Source organism: Dendrobates tinctorius, unplaced genomic scaffold, assembly GCF_039654945.1.
Source record: "Dendrobates tinctorius isolate UK_male_01 unplaced genomic scaffold, ASM3965494v1 ptg000020l, whole genome shotgun sequence".
Taxonomy (NCBI): domain Eukaryota; kingdom Metazoa; phylum Chordata; class Amphibia; order Anura; family Dendrobatidae; genus Dendrobates; species Dendrobates tinctorius.
Window position 1 is genome coordinate 31,431,156 of NW_027361688.1, and position 18,901 is coordinate 31,450,056.

Consider the following 18,901-nt stretch of genomic DNA (forward strand, 5'->3'; position numbering starts at 1 on the left):
TAACCCTAAAGTCCAAAAGTTGCCCTACAATCTACAGGAGAGGTGGCTCCACGTACAAATACAAACACGGTGTTTCATTCCCTCCCTTCTCCGTTTTTGTAGACTTTATACACGAACAAGTGGCAATCAGAAATGATCCCAGCTTTGACTTTACAATGTCATATGCCGCACCACCACCAGCTGCAAACCCACGCAGAACATCTGTGGCAGTGCACAAAACTAATGTTTCTTCTCCAATTTCCAATTACAGGTCTGCTGGCTGCTCTCAATCAGAGACAAAGGTACGAGAACCTGACAAGCAGTGCCCACTCCATAAGAAGCCTCATCCTCTCCTGAAATGCAGAGCCTTCAGAGGAAAATCTATGCTGGATCGCAGAAGCTTCCTGAAAGAGAACGGTATCTGCTAGAAATGCTGCTCATCTGGGTCACCCTCCCAGGGCTGCGGGGTACTCGGTACCGGGCCGGTGTCAGGGAGATGTGTCACAGCAGTGGTGACCCGGACCGTGGCCCTGGGCACCAAGTCAATGGCGGAATGTAGTTGTAGTTAATGGAATGGAATAGTTTGTGACGCCACCTGTGGTGCTCGGCAAGGGAGGTGTTAAGCCGACGCTGCAGACAGATCCTCTGGGACAGATGGTAGGATGCAGCAGTGATGGTATAGCCCTCCACAGGCAGGGCTGGTATCCCAAGGCTGTGTAGTTGTAATGGTTGTGGAAAGGCGCAGGCAGCGTAAAGAATGGTACCCAGATGTAGTGGTGCTAAGCGGGTTGGTGCAAGAATGAATGGAGGACACCAAGGCCTGCAGTTCCAAAGCTTTACTCACAGTCTGCGATACACAAGGGTGCCTGCCTCTGGGCCGTGTCCTCCGGGTCAGAGACTCAGCCAACCTCCAGGCCAGATAGGAAGCTCCTCTCCAACACTCCGCCAACATGTACCTTTCCTGAACGACTCCTCTATTGCGCCTTAAGGTGTGAAGATCTCCAGTAACGTGGTACCCTGGAGTTCCCCGGCCTTGCGCTGAGAACCTATAGGCAGGGTTCCTCTTCCAACCCACGTCTCCACTCTGTTCTTCTACTCCTTCATTCCGAACTGATCCTTCTCTCTCTTATGGAAGCTTAGGTTGCAGTTCTACGTCTTTCTCCCTCTGGTCCTTTCCCATGCTAGCTGGCTCAGACCACTGAGGCAACTTCAGCACTCCTTCCTCCATCCCTTCTTCCAGGGATTCCCACTCCTCCCGAGTGGCTTCCTTCCTCACTGACCTCCCGTCAGACTGAACCCTTAATCCTACACTTTCCCACTCTTTTATATATCTCAACTCCACCCACCTCCCAGCACATCCAGTGTTCCAAGCAGGGAACCACCAGAGGTGCTCTGCTACTCTCTAAGCACTGAGCCGCAATGTGGTTGTGCAGAACTACCCTGTTGTGTGGGGTGCGAGTGTTGGAGTGTGGAAAGGAGTTCCCCCGTTACCTGGATGGTGGGGCACTACACCTTAGGAGAAGGTGCAGTACCTCTGTGGCGACTGAGCCTCAGGGGCGCCACATACCCCCCCGTTAAACACAGCACATCCACGGGCTGCAAGACAACAAAGTTGACAGTACAGGAACATACAAAATTTTATAATGCTGTGTAAACAATTCTTATACTAATCTTCCTAGTATAGGAGGCATTATTTCTTGAACGTTACAAACAATCTAAAATTCTAAGTTAAACAGTGCAAATTTTCCTTAATTCAAAAGTCCTGTACTCTGTAACACATTTCTTTATCATTTTTCTCTCTCCGCAAGTACCTGGTCTGTCACCTGTCACGTTCAATTCTTTATTCTTAATTCTCTATCAAAACATTTCTCACTCTATCTAAAAGCTATTTCTCAATTACTAATACTCTTATAAAACACATTATCAAATACTTTGCATTAAAACTTTAAACAATTATTCTTATAAGTGCTGGACACCGCTCCCAGCCGGGATCTCTTGCAGTGTCCTTTGAGGTAGACATCATCTTCGCAAAGTGTCCTTATGTAAAATCTTGACATCATCTTCGCAAAGTGTCTTTATGTAAAACCAAGAAAGAGCACCTAAAGAGGCGCAAACTATTTACAAAAGAGTTTGTGATGCACTCCAATTTCATGATCACTGTTGTTCAAATGGGAGGACACTGCCAATCAAAAACTAGGCAACAACTGGAAAAACATGATAAACAAAAATAAGGCACAACGGTGCTAAACAAACCCTCCTGGGTCACGAGAGTTACTGTAATTCACTAATGTTGGTCCCCTTCTGGGGTTCTGGAAACTTGGGTACTGCTACCAGATGAAAGGTACTCATTGGCAATCTTCAGGTATTCTTCTTCCCACGGTGTCCAGTTGGTGACCTTTGGCTTAGGCTGCCGGCCTGGGCTGATGCAAGGGCAGCCGGTTTCCTAGGAGCAGGTACCTGAACAGTCTGGGTGACAACCGGGGGTGGAGGTGCAGCAGGTTGCTTCAGCTTGTATCGCTCAAGAAGCTTCTCTGGGATATGGCGTATATTCAGGGCGTACCACCCCCAGAGCCTCTCATGCCAGGTGAAAGTCACGTACTCCCCAGGCCGCAGGTCTCTATCAGGATGTCCCCTCCTCAGATGGGACTTCACGTCCCGCCGACTGAAGAAGAGGTCACTTATTCTTTTCGGGTCTGCAATGAACCGAAACCCTTCTCCTGGTTCACATTCAAAACTTGTCCCCAGCCAAGTGCATCCCAGGGCCCGTAATGACCAGCACGGGCCTTCTCCTTTCGGTCTAAATCTGGGCCTAGTATTGCTAGCCGGCGCTGTTCCCTCTCCCGGTATTCAGTTGACAGTTGCTGGATGTTAGCCTGGCATTTGGCCCAGTTCTCCTCTTCCTCCCACTCTTCCCGGGACCGCTCCAAGCTGGTCTTACCCCGCGGCGCCACCGTCAGGGGTTCAGGTGTTTCCCCCTGGGGACAGTCATCCCGGTCCCAGACCAGATCTAACACGACCTGGCCAGCCGCTGCAACCGTGGTACACCCCAGGGCCTTCCCAGGTGGGGGGACATCTGATGTACCTGGGGCCTCCTGGCGGTGCGGTTTCTGCTCCGGTGCAGGCTTGAGACGGTGGGCCGCCGCAGGGATATCCACCGGAATGGCGGGTCCAGGTGCTGGCAGTGGCAGAACTGATGATGGCTTCGGTCCACAGGGGCCGCCGGTGGGACCTGCACAGCCGCGTCAGGTCCGGGCGGGAGCTCGGCCTCGGCTCCCGGGGTCTCCGGTGACTCTTCCGGGCAGGCCAAAACCAGCTGTATGGACAGCGTGGAGGTATAAATCAGCGCTGCCTGAGGACAGTCCGGTGCAGCGGTGACAGGTGCCAGTGGCAAAGGTACCAAGTTCAGGGGTGCCGGTGGTGTAGGCCCCTCCGGGGCGTGCGGCCTGCTCAACCTCCATAAGGCCTCCTGCCTCAGTCACAGATGGCACGTCAGCTCGGCGATTTCGTCCTCTAGCTGCTGGCGGTTCATTTCCGAGATCAGGTCGGAGCCTTCAGCCATGGCGCCGGGGAGATCCGACTCAACCTCCGCGCGCTCTCCAGGCCTCCTTCCCTCACTCTCCAAAATGGCGTTCTTCGTCCTGCCTCGGCCCCTTTCCCGCCACTGGCTTCTGCCCCTCCTTCCGGAGGCGGGGTCTTCTTCCAGCGCCTCCATACCAAGCCAGTATACGAACCACTCGGGGGGTGGGCCATGTTGCTGTCACATAGCAATTCAGGCAGGGGAGGCCCAAGACTCTTCGCGGTCTTTTCCTAGGACCTCCCATCTCTTCACGCCCTTCTTCTCCGCGCCAGCGGCCATTTCTAATGTCCATTTTACAGTCTATCAAATCAGGTCTTCTGCACATTTTCAAAAGTATAAAGTCCAACAAATCTCAGGCACACAGAACCCGATGGCATCGGGTCTCATCATCCTGTTCGTGACGCCAAAATGGGTCGCCCTCCCAGGGCTGCGGGGTACTCGATACCGGGTCGGTGTCAGGGGGATGTGTCACAGCAGCGGTGACCCGGACCGTGGCCCTGGACACTCAAGTCAATGGCGGAATGTAGTTGTAGTTAATGGAATGGAATAGTTCGTGATGCCACCTGTGGTGCTCGGCAAGGGAGGTGTTAAGCCGATGCTGCAGACAGATCCTCTGGGACAGATGGTAGGATGCAGCAGTGATGGTATAGCCCTCCACAGGCAGGGCTGGTGTCCCAGGGCAGTGTAGTTATAATGGTTGTGGAAAGGCGCAGGCAGTGTAAAGAATGGTACCCAGATGTAGTGGTACTGAGCGGGTTGGCGCAAGAATGAATGGAGGACACCAAGGCCTGCAGTTCCAAAGCTTTACTCACAGTCTGCGGTACACAAGGGTGCCTGCCTCCAGGCCGTGTCCTCCGGGTCAGAGACTCAGCCAACCTCCAGGCCAGATAGGAAGCTCCTCTCCAACACTCCGCCAACATGTACCTTTCCTGAACGACTCCTCTATTGCGCCTTAAGGTGTGAAGATCTCCAGTACCGTGGTACCCTGGAGTTCCTCTTTACAGATGTTCCCCAGAACTCTACTTGTATGGCAGACAGCTGTAGCCTGTTCGGAGACCCCCTTCTCCTGAGTCCCGGCTCTCTAATCGGTTGCTGTTGTGCCCCAAGTCTTAGATGGGAGTAATGCATTTACAGCCAACTACTCCACCGGTGTCTGCTGCAGAACCATAAGTGTCCATACAACCTCGGGGACCGGGCCCCGGCCTTGCGCTGAGAACCTATAGGCAGGGTTCCTCTTCCAACCCACGTCTCCTCTCTGTTCTCCTACTCCTTCGTTCCGTACTGATCCTTCTCTCTCTTATGGAAGCTTAGGTTGCAGTTCTACGTCTTTCTCCCTCTGTTCCTTTCCCGTGCCAGCTGGCTCAGATCACTGAGGCAGCTGCAGCACTCCTTCCTCCATCCCTTCTTCCAGGGATCCCCACTCCTCCCGAGTGGCTTCCTTCCTCACTGACCTCCCGTCAGACTGAAACTTTAATCCTACACTTTCCCACTCTTTTATATATCTCAACTCCACCCACCTCCCAGCCCATCCAGTGTTCCAAGCAGGGAACCACCAGAGGTGCTCTGCTACTCTCTAAGCACTGAGCCGCAATGTGATTGTGCAGAACTACCCTGTTGTGTGGGGTGCGAGTGATGGAGCGTGGAAAGGAGTTCCCCCGTTACCCGGATGATGGGGCACTACACTTTAGGAGAAGGTGCAGTACCTCTGTGGCGACTGAGCCTCAGGGGCGCCACACATCCACCACTCATCTCGCCAAGGATTGTAAGGTCAGTGTAAAATGCACAGAATGTGGAACCACAGATCATAACACTGCCCTACACCCTGGCCCAGCTCCATGGAGTGCACAAAATACGCCAGCTGACAGTGAGCATGGCGGGGAGGAAAAGAGCACCGATTCAGCTACGCCAGAGATCACTTCACAATGTACTGAAGTCTATAAAGGGACAATAGACAGTAGGTCTTGTTCAAAAATATGCCTCGTCAGTGTGTACCCAAAGGGCCATAGAGACAAAGCTGTGTGAGACTGTATGCTATCTTGGATGATCAAAGTAATCGATCACTGGCTAGATCAACATTCTTTGACCTATTCAACATTAAAGGACCAAACACTCCTTACTCATAAAAGACATGTGTAGGTACTGTGACAACAGCGGGCAGGAAAGCCACTGATTACCAAATTGAGTCCTTAGACGGACAATTCTGCCTGCCACTACCTACAATCATCGAGTGTAATCAGATCCCAGACAACAGGTCTGAAATCCCTACACCAGATGTGGCAATCCATCATGCTCACTTAAAACGTATAGCAAACCTCATACCGGAACTCGACCCTCAAGCACAGATAATACTGCTGTTGGGAAGAGACATCCTACAGGTTCATAAAGTGAGAAGTCATATCAATGGACTCAACAATGCTCCTTATGCACAATAGCTAGACCAAGGATGGGTCACAATATGAAACGTATGCTTGGGACACATGCACGCCCCATCTTCTGTGACAAGCATGCTAACAAATACACTGGAGAAAGGGCACCCATCTCTGTTTCAACCTTGCAACAACGAGTTCCATGTCAAGGAACTACCACACAGCATCCAACTACCCAATCACTTAATAGACTTTACTCATGACAGCAGTATGGTGTCAGGAAGCTATGAGGATCAGCTGGGGTGCACAGTCTTCCAGAGAACTAAGCAAGACAACCAAGTAGCAATGTCGGTAGAGGATAAGCTGTTCTTAGAGGTAATGGACAAAGGGCTCATAAAAGATGAGACCAACAGCTGGGTCGCACCTCTTCAATTCAGAACCCACAGATCACGTCTACCAAACAGAGATCATGCATTCAAACGTTTCTCCTCTCTCAAACACAATCTGCAAAAGAAGCCAGAGATGAGAGGTCACTTCTTCTCCTTCATGTCAAAGATATTTGAGAACTGCCATGCAGAACTAGCTCCCACTCTCAAAGACTCTGAAGAATGCTGGTTCCTACCCATGTTTCGAGTATACCACCCTAAGAAACCAGGCCAGATTAGAGTGGTGTTCGACTCCAGTGCTAAGTTTGATGATGTCTCCCTGAATGATGTTCTACTGACAGGACCAGATCTCAATAACAAACTACTGGGAGTACTTATGCGCTTCCGTAAGGATTCCGTTGCCTTCATCGCTGACATCCAGCAAACGTTCCATTGTTTCCTTGTGAGAGAGAGAGAGACAGGAACATCCTAAGATTCTTCTGCTACAGAGACAATGATCCTACTAAAGAAGTCACAGAGTACCGCATGAGAGTGCACATCTTTGGCAATAGCCCTTCTCCTGCAGTCACCATCTATGGACTCAAAAGGTCAGCTCTAGAAGGAGAAACAGAATACGGGTCAGATGTCAAACAATTCATAGAGAAAGACTTTTATGTTGATGAGTGTCTGAAAGCCATGCCTTCAAATGAAACTGCCATTAGTCTCCTCAGGAGAGCCCAAGAGATGCTTGCTTGGTCTAACCTCAGGCTTCACAAAATAGCTTCAAACAGCCAAGAACTCATGAAAGCATTCCCTTCACAAGACTTGTGTAACGGTCTCAGAGACCTGGGGTCAGACCCCACACCAATGCAACGCAGCCTCGGGCTTCTCTGGAATCTACAGTCAGACAGTTTTATCTTTCAGGTCAGCCATGAAGAAAAGCCTTTCACACGCAGAGGTGTGTCTACCATCAACAGCCTATATGATCTCTTAGGTTTTGCAGCTCCTGTTACTATCCAAGGCAAAGCCATACAAAGAAACTTAACCAAGGAGTCTTCTGACTGGGATGCACCTCTACCACCTGATAAGATAACCCAGTGGGAAGCATGGAAGAACTCTTTAGCAGCTCTCTCCAACCTGAATGTGCCAAGGCCATACACCCCTGTGCCGTCTACAGAGATACAGAGCCAAAGACTATATGTATTTGCAGATGCTTCTGTCAAAGCAATTGCTGCTGTTGCTTATCTTAAAACTGTGGACTCCAAATGTCAAAGCCACATTGGATTCGTCATGGGGAAAACAAAGCTTGCTCCACAACCAGAGCACACCATACCAAGGTTAGAACTTTGTGCTGCAGTCTTAGCCGTAGAGTTAGCAGAGTTCATCACATCCGAGATGGATATCGACCTGTCACAAGCCAAGTTCTACTCAGACAGCAAGGTAGTCCTGGGATACATCCACAATGAAACCAGGCGATCCTATGTTTGTCAACAACGAGTGCTACGAATTAGGAGATCAGTTCATCCAAAGCAGTGGCATTACGTTCCCACGGACCAAAACCCTGCAGATCATGCAACTAGAGCAGTTGACGCAAGTCAACTAGAGAGCACAACATGGTTCTCAGGACCAAAACTATTGTACACTGAGGAGCGTTGTCCAGACACCTTTGAACTGATAGGAGAGGACTCAGATGCTGAAATCCGCACTCAGGTGTCCACACTTCATACAATGGCTTCAGATATTCAGCTTGGATCCCACAGATTTGACAAATTTTCAAGTTGGAAGTTACTTACTTGAGCCATTACCTGCCTGACTCATATAGCTCACTCATTCAAGACCACCAGAGTTTGTGACACAGAAAAATGTAAAGGTTGGCATCTCTGTAAAAGCACCTATGTTACCTCCGACTTGGAATCTTCCAGAAAACACATCTCTACAGTTCAGAGAGAAACCTACTCTGTGGAAATCCAATGTCTCATTAACAAACCTCCAATACCAGCGAGCAGCTCATTGAGAAAACTCGACCCATTCATCGACAACAACGGCCTGCTGAGAGTAGGTCGCCTCAAAGAAGCTAAAATGGAGTTTGAAGAGAAATTCCCTCTTATCATACCTGTAAAATGTCATGTTGCTTACCTAAGAGTGCAACACTACCACAATCTGGTCAAACACCAAGGAAGACTATTTACAGAAGGCGCCATCAGTACTGCCGGCCTGTGGATCGTCGGTGCAAAGAAACTCATCTGTAGTGTCATCTACAAATGTATTACCTGCCGTAAGCTTCGTGGTTCCACTCAAACCCAAAAGATGGCTGACCTACCAGCAGATAGACTCAGCCCAGACCCTCCTTTTACCAACATTGGTCTCGATGTGTTTGGACCTTGGTCAGTTGTTACTCGTCACACGAGAGGCGGACAAGCCAATAGTAAACGTTTGGGCCGTCATGTTTACCTGTCTGTCAATCAGAGCCATCCACATAGAGCTCATTGAGTCACTTGACACCTCAAGCTTCATCAACGCTTTGAGACGTTTCAGTGCCATCCGTGGTCCTATCAAGCATATACGTTCAGACAGAGGTACCAACTTCATTGGTGCAGCAAAGGAATTGGGCATACCTTCAAATTTAAGACTCTCGAGAAGCTCCTCAGTGACCAAAGTTGCACCTGGTCATTCAACCCACCTCACTCCTCACACATGGGTGGATCTTGGGAACGAATGATTGATCTAGTACGAAGAATTCTTGACTCTACTCTTCTTCAGGAAGGAGCAGCGAGACTTACCCACGAAAGTCTAACCACCTTCATGGCAGAAGACGCAGCTATAATCAACGCAAGGCCCTTGTTCCAGTTCCTAATGACCCTGAGGAGCCCTTGTTATTGACACCAGCTACTCTTCTAACCCAGAAAACAGGACTATCCAGTGCCCCTCTGGGAGGATTCGACGCTAAGGATCTCTACAAGCGCCAATGGAGGCAGGTACAAGGTCTTGCCAATACATTCTGGGACAGGTGGTGCAAACAATATTTGTCTACCTTGCAGCCACGGACAAAGTGGCAATCTACCAGGCCTAATCTTCGGATTGGTGACCTCGTCCTTGTTAAACACTGCCAGGCCCATCGGAACCAGTGGCCACTTGGACTAGTTACTGCTACGTTTCCGAGTAAAGATGGCCTGTCCGCAAAGTCGAACTCAGGATGGCTAAAGGAGATGGACCTAAGACATTCTCCAGACCAGTGACTGAGCTGGTCCTATTGTTGTCTTCAGAGGATAGTAATGTGGCATCCGTTCAATGCCAGACGGGGAGTGTTCTATCTCCGACATAATCAATGACTCGTAACTGCCTGTTCTGATAACATATAATCATTGATGTATGTTTAGAATGCTCAGTTTTCCATACAGTTTAATGTTTATTGTTCTCTTAGCTACATCTAGTGGCCCAAAAGATATAACTGCAGTGTTATCTTAGTTTCATTTTCGTTCCTGTATTTTCCCTCCAATCCACAATGTATTCTGGGTAAATTTGCAAGGGATTATTGTCTAGTCCAACCCCATTTCCTTGTCCAGTCCTCCATATTCAATCTGCTTGTGTACTGGAAACACCTCATCAATCTTCTTGCCCAGTGTTAGCATCGCTGGTAAGTGACACGCTCCCTTTATAAATCCCTGTCTCTCTTACTGGCCAGCTTAGATAGTTTCCTTGTTCAGCTGATAGTGCAGTCATGTACGTTATGTATATATGTATTTTCTATGTACCCAACACTGGTTGTCTTCATGTATTTCTGTTCCTAGTTTCACCTCATCTATATACCTACGTTCAATAAAACACAGATTCAACTACAGTCTCTCTTATTGGACCCGGTATACCGGTTTAGCTGCTTGCTAAGCTATATGAATCCCGTTAATTTAGTGAGAGCATGACAGCATCTAAATCCTCTGCTGACGTGCAGTTTTGGTGCATGTTTTTTCATGTCAAACTCTGGCCCATGGATCAAATCTGGCCGGCGGGGTGATGATATTTGGCCCCAATGTCAGTGCAGTCTCCCCATTATCTCCTCATTATACTGCATATAGGACTATGTGGTTCCATTATGCTCAGGGCTGCCATAAGGGCATTACTGCCCTTACTGCTGTATGAGGCCTGGTGAGCAGCAGTACAGAGGGGGGCCCGGACCTCCCCTCTTGTGCTCCTACTCACTGGGCTACATTGTGCAATGAACTTCTGTGTGCGGTGGGGAGTTTTCTCGGAGCTCCACAACCGCCTAACCTGAACGCAGCTCCAGCTCCCTCTGCCCTATGGACTTCCGGGCAGGTGATGGTGCATACACGATAATGTCATCACGTACGCACCGGCATGTACAAGGACATCAGAAGCAGAGCTGCACCTGCAGGCAATCGTCAATGAGGTAAGTATGAAAACTTTTTTTTCTTTTATTTATAAAATGAATTAAATGAGGGGAGAGGTGGAGGGGGGACTGCAAATGATTAATCGAAGGTGGGGGGTAGGGAGAGCAAATGATGAATTGATGGTGGGAGGTGCGAAAAGCAAATGAATTTTAGGTGGGGGAGGGGAGAGCAAATGATGAATTGAAGGTGGGAGGAGTAAATGATGATGTATTGAGACCAGGGGATGGGGGACTAAATGATGAATTGAAGGTGGGGACAGCAAATGATAATGAATTGGGGTGTGGCAGCAAATATTGATAAATTGTGGGTGGGGAGAGTAAATGATGTATTGAATGTTTGGGAGAGAAGTTGATAATGAATAGAGGGTGGGAGTGGGAGAGAAAGAAGACAGGACATAATGAATTGGGGCAGAAGGAGGCATGTAAATATAATAAATTGGGGGAGCAGCAGGTACATAGTGGGGGCGGCGGTAAGGATGCAGTGCCAGTGACTGGTAATGAATTGGGGAAAAAGTATAGTGGCTAATTAAATTATATATTAGGTGGGGAAAGTGGCTATTTATAGTTGGTGGGGGCACAGTGGTGGATAATTTATATCTGGAATAATGGGTTCTAGCTGGAAAAAGTGATGGCGGTCTTCTACTAAATATGTTACTGGTAAGTCAATGTATAACCTGTACACTGACACTATGTAAAGAGCTCCTGTGTAAAATGTCACTTGTGAACACTGTATTCCCTGTACACTGTGATTTTAATATGTGATCTGGTCATGGTGTGATGGTATTTGTCCCTTGTATGTAGCATTATTAGTCATTTTAAAAAATGTATGTGACTCATTCCCTTAAAGAAAAATAAAGAAAACTATACCTAAAAAGTGTATTGGATATTTTAAGAAATGTTTAATAGGATAAAGGAGGGCGTTGCCAAAAAGTCTACCTTGTTGTGGTGGCAGCTTGAAAAATCTTTTGGCCAAAACAAAAGCTGCTGGCTATGTATGTGATATAGTTTATGATAGGAACTATTAATGTGTAATTGTGGTGAGGAGGACGTGGTGCAGAAGTGTAGTTTTTCCAAAAGTGGGTGCTGGGATTGAGTAAGTGTCAAGGTGTGGAGGTGGAGCTGGGGTGGAGTCTGGGCGGAGTCTAAAGGTGGCCAAAATATGTTGCCAGTATACGGCCCTGAAATTCCTAGTGGCAGATCTGATTATGCTGTATGAAGGACTATGTGGGGGTCATTATACAGCATAGAGGACTATGTGGGGCCCATTATTCTGTATGGAAGATTCTGTGGGGCCATTATATTGTATGTAAGACTATGTGGGTCCCAAAATACTGTGTCGAGGACTATGTTGGGCCCATTCCATTATACTGTAGAGAAGACTTTGTGGCTCCGCAGCCCAGTCCTGGATGCCATGCGCGGCCTCTGCACCATCCATTGTCTATGGGTCTGCACTTGGCTACAACCAATTAGGTTCTACAGATGTTATCAGGCTTTCTCAAGTATGTTCAAAACATTTTTTGGGTCCTAATAAATTAAGAGATGAGCGAATTTGTTCGGATTCGGTTCCGAATACGATCGGACACGAATATTGTTTTTGCAAACACAGCTGAACGTCATTAGAGTCAATGGGAGTAAACATTACCAAATATGTTCGGAACCGATCATAAGACATACTTTCAGCACGAATAGTGTTCGACTATGGCTCAAATATGTCAAAATGAGATTCGGGCCAAAATCCAAACAAATTCACTCATCTCTACTAATAATAACATTGTTCCATGTTGTGCCCCCTAAATTCCAAGGATGGCCGGTGAAGTATTTAAAATACTAATGGGCATTACAAGAGAACCAACATGCCAGGGCCAGACTGGCCATCATTGCGTGGCCTGCGCCACAGACTGCAGTGAGGAGGAGACCACCGCTCCTCATGGGCGAGCGGGGAGGGGAGGGAAAGCTTGTTTATAGGTGCGGATAGGTAACTGTTATATGGGTACAATACAGAGGACACAATTACACTGTGGTGGCGGTGCGCGCCCCCAATGCAAAAACAACATGTAGCTTTAAACCTTGCTTCACACTTATCTGCAGTGCCCCCACAGGTAAAGATGAGCATTACACAATTCTCCTTAAAATCAATGCAATGTCTGTTGGTCCTCCAAATCAAGAAATACTCTTTGAGCTTGCTCTACAAAGTAACAATGGCTATCCATGACAAAGTTTAGTAGCTGCCTCCTCCCTCTATTTGACAATCAAATTCATCAAATAATTGAGTTTTAATTTGGTTTTCCCAGAATTGAATGTGGTCCCTTAGTGCCCAGTCAGACAGTCGTATAAATTGGGCCGAGATCAGAATCCAATGCTCGGACTGGCCGGTCGGTCTCCGAGGGTGACAGCTTCATATATTTTTTGCAGCTGTCACGCTCGGGTTGAGAGAGCCACTAGCCAGTCTTATATCCATCCGATTTATACGACTGTCTGACTTCTCGCCCTTATTCACACTGATCATTTGGGTTATGACCAATGGGACCCAAAGTGATCCCAAGAATGGAATCTGGATGCCAAGAGTGGATCGCAAATGGTGTGGAGATGCGTGTGCTCCACCTCCACTCTATTCATTGCCTACGGGACAGCCGTAGAAATCCCAGAACATCTCTTAGCTATTTACACCGGTCCTACATAGAACGCTACGACAAAAATGTCAATTCTGGGGATATCACTTCAAGGTTGTGATCAAAGCAAAATTATTGCACAGCATCCCCACAGATAGATGTTTCAAGCTCTTTAGATACAGGAAAGATGAATATCTTTGTACCGTGTTAGCCAGTAGATAGAAAAATATTCAGAATTCAGAGTCCTCAACCACTGACGACTCTCAATTCTGAATATTTTTCAACCTCCTTAGAGAAGAGTAAACCTGAATTGAACAAGTATCTGAAGATATATAGTATAGTTCAATACTGTATATGTATATAGTCATATTTCAAAACAGTGATACTTTTATGTTCATTGCAACCTATGGATAACTAATTAAGTGTATTAGTCACGGAATTTCATTATTGAACGTACGCTGCAACATCGAGTGAGGCCGAAGATGTACAAAGAACGTACTATGACTTTCACAGTTTACGAGAAAATCTAGTTGTGAATTTGTGCCCCCTCGCACAGTACAATAATCCCTCTGTGCATTGATGTACATTAGTTGTGCGTGCAAAGCTAAGGGAAAGGCGAGCTATGATATCAGAAATGGGAGAGAACTTACCTAGAAGTAAAAGGCCGGGTAGTAGGATCAGCAGCAGTGTGTAATCCATGACTAGTCCTGCAAATTCCCCTCCAGAGTGAGACGTTGTGTGTACAGGAGGACAGCTATGGAGGGTCACAGGAATCCACACTGCTGACTTTACAGAAGGAGGGGAGGTGCATTCAGGGGACATTTTAAGGAGGTGGTGAGCAGGAATGAAGAGGTAGGATTGTACGAAAGCATGAATTCAGGAACTTGGAGAAAGAAAAACCTATGTGTAGGCTAAGTGAGTCTGTAAAACTGTTTTGGCTGAGTACTATAACATTTTGGAGATCTTAAAGGGCATCTGTTACAAGGATCAACCCACCTAAGCCGTGTATATGAGGATGCAGGTCATAGAGAGATGAATAAAATGATACCTTGATAGCTGTGATCTGATGAAGCGTTCTTGAGAAATCCATGTTATTCTTATAGGCAAATGAGCTGAAAAGATTTCTGTGGCAGAGATCTCTTCAGCTGATTTACATATTAAGAAAAACGTGGATTTCTCAGAAACCATTCATCGGATCGCCAATATCAAAGTGTCATTTAATTCAACTTTTTATGGCCTGCATGTCCACATAGACAACTTAGGAGGGTTGATAATTCTGACAGATGCCCTTTAAGGATGATGTGTAGACAGATCCAGTACGGTTAGACATAGAGACCAAGATTCATAGAAGCTTTTACGGCAGAAAACTGGGGTAAAACATTTTGAAAAGTCACAAATTACAGTCAATGAATCACAGGTTTTCTTTGCAGCGTGAGATGGTTCATTGTCATGCATGAAGATGACTTTGCTATGGATGACATGGTACTTCTTTTTGTACCATGGAAGAAAGTGGTCAGTCAGAATGTCTACATACTTTGCCAAAGTCATTTCACACCTTCAGGGACCCCAAACATGACTCCATCACCTCCTTGCAGATGTTGTAGCCGTTGCAGCCTTGTTGGGACATGGTTGAAATCCACCAACCATCCACTTGGACCATCCAGGGTTACTCTTAGTATGCATATGTACACACCTGTTTTCTGTTTGAAAGTGATGGTCAGTCTTTTGTTATTTGTATACATAGGCTCTCTGACCGATCACTCCACCCATCAGCCTCTGGTGGTTTTAATTACAGCAGGAGCCTATCCTAAGGTTCCCAGCAGAGAGAATCTCCTTATCGTGGCTGCTGGGTACATATGAATTGGGCGGGATTATTTCATATTTACATGTGTATGTAAATGTGAAATTAATATTCACCCCTTCCCCCGCCCATAATCCCGCCCACCCCTCTGCTTAGGCGTAATTGATTGGGTGGAATCAGACTGACGTATTGCTGCCATATTACTCGCCCAAGGATCACATTGCAATCCTCAGACGAGCAACACAACGGGCAACGTACAACAATAAAAGTTACACATCCTGAAATGACCGCTCAAGCCTCATATCAGGATACTATTAGTAGGGTAGGCAAAAATTACCTTCAAGTAGTTTTCCACACCTGGCAAACAAATTATCACAGGAGTGAGAGATTGATTTCAGTGATCCAAAGAACCTGAGACACATTACCATTCATGAATTTATTTGAAAAACAAAAAAATTACATCTTCATGGTCTTCATTCTAATTTGCAAAATAATTTGGAACAGAGTGTACTGTATGATAACCTTCACAGCCCCCTATATACAGTATGATGACCTTCACAGCCTCATAGATACAGTATGATGACCCCCACAGCCCCCTATATACAGTATGATGACCCCCACAGCCCCCTATATACAGTATGATGACCCCCACAGCCCCCTATATACAGTATGATGACCCCCCACAGCCCCTATATACAGTATGATGACCCTCCACAGCCCCTATATACAGTCTGATGACCCCCACAGCCCCTATATACAGTATGATGACCTTCACAGCCCCCTATATACAGTATGATGACCCTCATAGATACAGTATGATGACCCCCACAGCCCCCTACAGTATGATGACCCCCCACAGCCCCCTATATACAGTATGATGACCCCCACAGCCCCTATATACAGTATGATGACCCCCACAGCCCCCTATATACAGTATGATGACCCCCACAGCCCCCTATATACAGTATGATGACCCCCACAGCCCCCTATATACAGTATGATGACCCCCCACAGCCCCTATATACAGTATGATGACCCTCCACAGCCCCTATATACAGTCTGATGACCCCCACAGCCCCTATATACAGTATGATGACCTTCACAGCCCCCTATATACAGTATGATGACCCTCATAGATACAGTATGATGACCCCCACAGCCCCCTACAGTATGATGACCCCCCACAGCCCCCTATATACAGTATGATGACCCCCACAGCCCCTATATACAGTATGATGACCCCCACAGCCCCCTATATACAGTATGATGACTTCTATAGCCCCCTATATACAGTATGATGACTTCCCACAGCCCCTATATACAGTATAATGACCCCCACAGCCCCCTATATACAGTATGATGACCTTCACAGCCCCCTATATACAGTATGACCTTCACAGCCTCATACAGTATGATGACCCCCACAGCCCCCTATATACAGTATGATGACCCCCCACAGCCCCTATTACAGTATGACGACCCCCACAGCCCCCTATATACAGTATGATGACCTTCAGCCCCCTATATACAGTATGACCTTCACAGCCTCATACAGTATGATGACCCCCACAGCCCCCTATATACAGTATGATGACCCCCCACAGCCCCTATTACAGTATGACGACCCCCACAGCCCCCTATATACAGTATGATGACTTCTACAGCCCCCTATATACAGTATGATGACCTTCACAGCCCCTATATACGGTATGATGACCTTCACAGCCTCATAGATACAGTATGACGACCCCCACAGCCCCCTATATACAGTATGACTTCTACAGCCCCGTATATACAGTATGATGACCCCCACAGCCCCTATATATAGTATGATGACCCCCACAACCCCCTATATACAGTATGATGACCCCAGAGCCCTCTATATACAGTATGATGACCTCCACAGCCCCCTATACACAATATGATGACCTCCACAGCCCCCTATGTACAGTATGACCCTGTGACTTGTTTGTGTGGAGAGAAGAAAAAGAACCACTGCAAATAGCGCACACTGAACCAGTACACTTCCCCTGATGAAGCCGCATGGGTTGCGGCGATACGCGTGGGGTATGATTGGCCATATTGCTGTTAGCTTATTATGGCCTGTGTGCCCTAACCAGTGAATATTTAGGGACACATGCATGGAATTATTTCATGCAGTGATTGTGCAATATTAGGGCCCTTGGTCTCCATGAGCAGGTTTATGGGGTGGTTGTTGTGGTTAATTGCAGTGAGGTTGGACCACATGGTTGATATACAGGTTATTACAGCATAATCTATAATTGTGATATGCCATACTTCACTGTTATATATTGTGGGATGCTTCATATGTTTTTATTATGTTTTTAATTGTATTGCTGCATCAATAAAACATTGTTTTTGTACTGGCTCAGTGTGCGCTATTTGCAGTGGTTCTTTTTCTTCTCTTCTCATGTTTATTATTCCACTGTTGCTGCACCTAAACCTTCATTTATATATTTGTGATTGGTACAGTTGGTGCGCCCCATTTTTGTTATATATTGTTTGTGTGGAGATACAGCAAGGACTAGCCACAGGTTCTGAACGACCTGAGACCATGTCCGAGGATATGATGCCACGCGTCTGACCAGAACTGGGCTACCACCTAGATACCTGCCGTTTCACCAATAGAAATCACTTTGAACATTTGTAGTGTACAGATAAGACTCAGATCGACAGTTGTGTCTCGTTAGTAAATTTGTGATGTTGTCTCTAAATATGGACGCTTTAATTTTGCCCCATACTTTTCGAATGAACCTTTTATATATACACTTGTAATTCAAATTGTTCAGCCCCGTTTTGCAAATTAGACAAAAAAAATTCACTAACGTCCGGCTGTTTGCAAGAAACTAAGCAAAGAAGAATTTATATGGCTCATCACAACTAACAAGTGGTTCTTCCAAATTCACCACACAATATCCCTTTCCCTTGTTACTGCAGTCTGTATTATTCAGTAGCATCTTCAGTACTTAGCAGAGCCCCTCTGGCTGTTGTAACCTGCTACTACTGTGATCCATATCCCAGCTTCTCGGAGCATTCCTGGAGAACTGTAGCACATTTCTCATGGGCAATGATATCCAGGTCACTAATATTCTTGGACTGTCAAGATAGCGGTCCCAAAAGTTAAAAGATCCTTACGGTTCCTAGAGATAGTTGGAAGCAGAATTCACAATTTCAAAGTTGCAGGAACACTCGTTACATCACCTGAAAATGGCAGAAAGAGGCAGTTGTTATCTGCGTCCATCAGATTCCTCAAAAGGCAGGTGGTCAAAAACCCACGAAAACATAGTATACATGCATATTAAATTAATAGTGTGCCCTCAAAGTCCAAAATAGCTAAAGTGCAAGTGGCAGTGTGCAAAAAGGAATAAAGGGTATTGCTATCAAAGGGTTACTGCCTAGGCTATTTAAATAAAGACTGTACCTATAGTATAGGTGACTGCTGGGCTCATGCTGCTGCTGTTAAGACGTCCCTCCTGCCCGACGTACGTTTCGGAAATCCTTCTTCAGGGGGTCATACCTGGTGGGGGGACGCCTGACATTAAATACTACCGCTGCCCAATCATCATCTACTCTACCGGATCACATGCGTGCAGAGTAACCGGTAGGGGCGTGTATTTCATCCGAGTTGGCGCGCGCACAGCGTCATGTGCTTCCCCCGGTCACATGAGTCATGAAACTTCTGGTCGGTGGCCCGCAAGCCGGCCGTGCAGTCATGAAATTTGACGGCAGTGCGTGCCAGCAGGGTCTGAGTGCCGGAGGCGGTCAGAGTCAGGGGTGGTGC

General features: G+C 46.9%; 1 protein-coding gene across 1 annotated transcript in view; it reads right to left on the bottom strand.

Moving 5' to 3' along the window:
• The window catches only part of LOC141083598 (platelet-derived growth factor receptor-like protein), a 33,986-nt gene extending 19,721 nt beyond the window's left edge, over nt 1–14,265 (bottom strand). Inside the window, exon 1 of the mRNA XM_073567941.1 lies at nt 13,949–14,265. Within this exon, the coding sequence (XP_073424042.1) occupies nt 13,949–14,120 (172 nt within the window). The 5' untranslated portion in view covers nt 14,121–14,265. The remainder of the gene's footprint in view (nt 1–13,948) is intronic.
• Between the last annotated feature and the right edge of the window lie 4,636 nt (nt 14,266–18,901).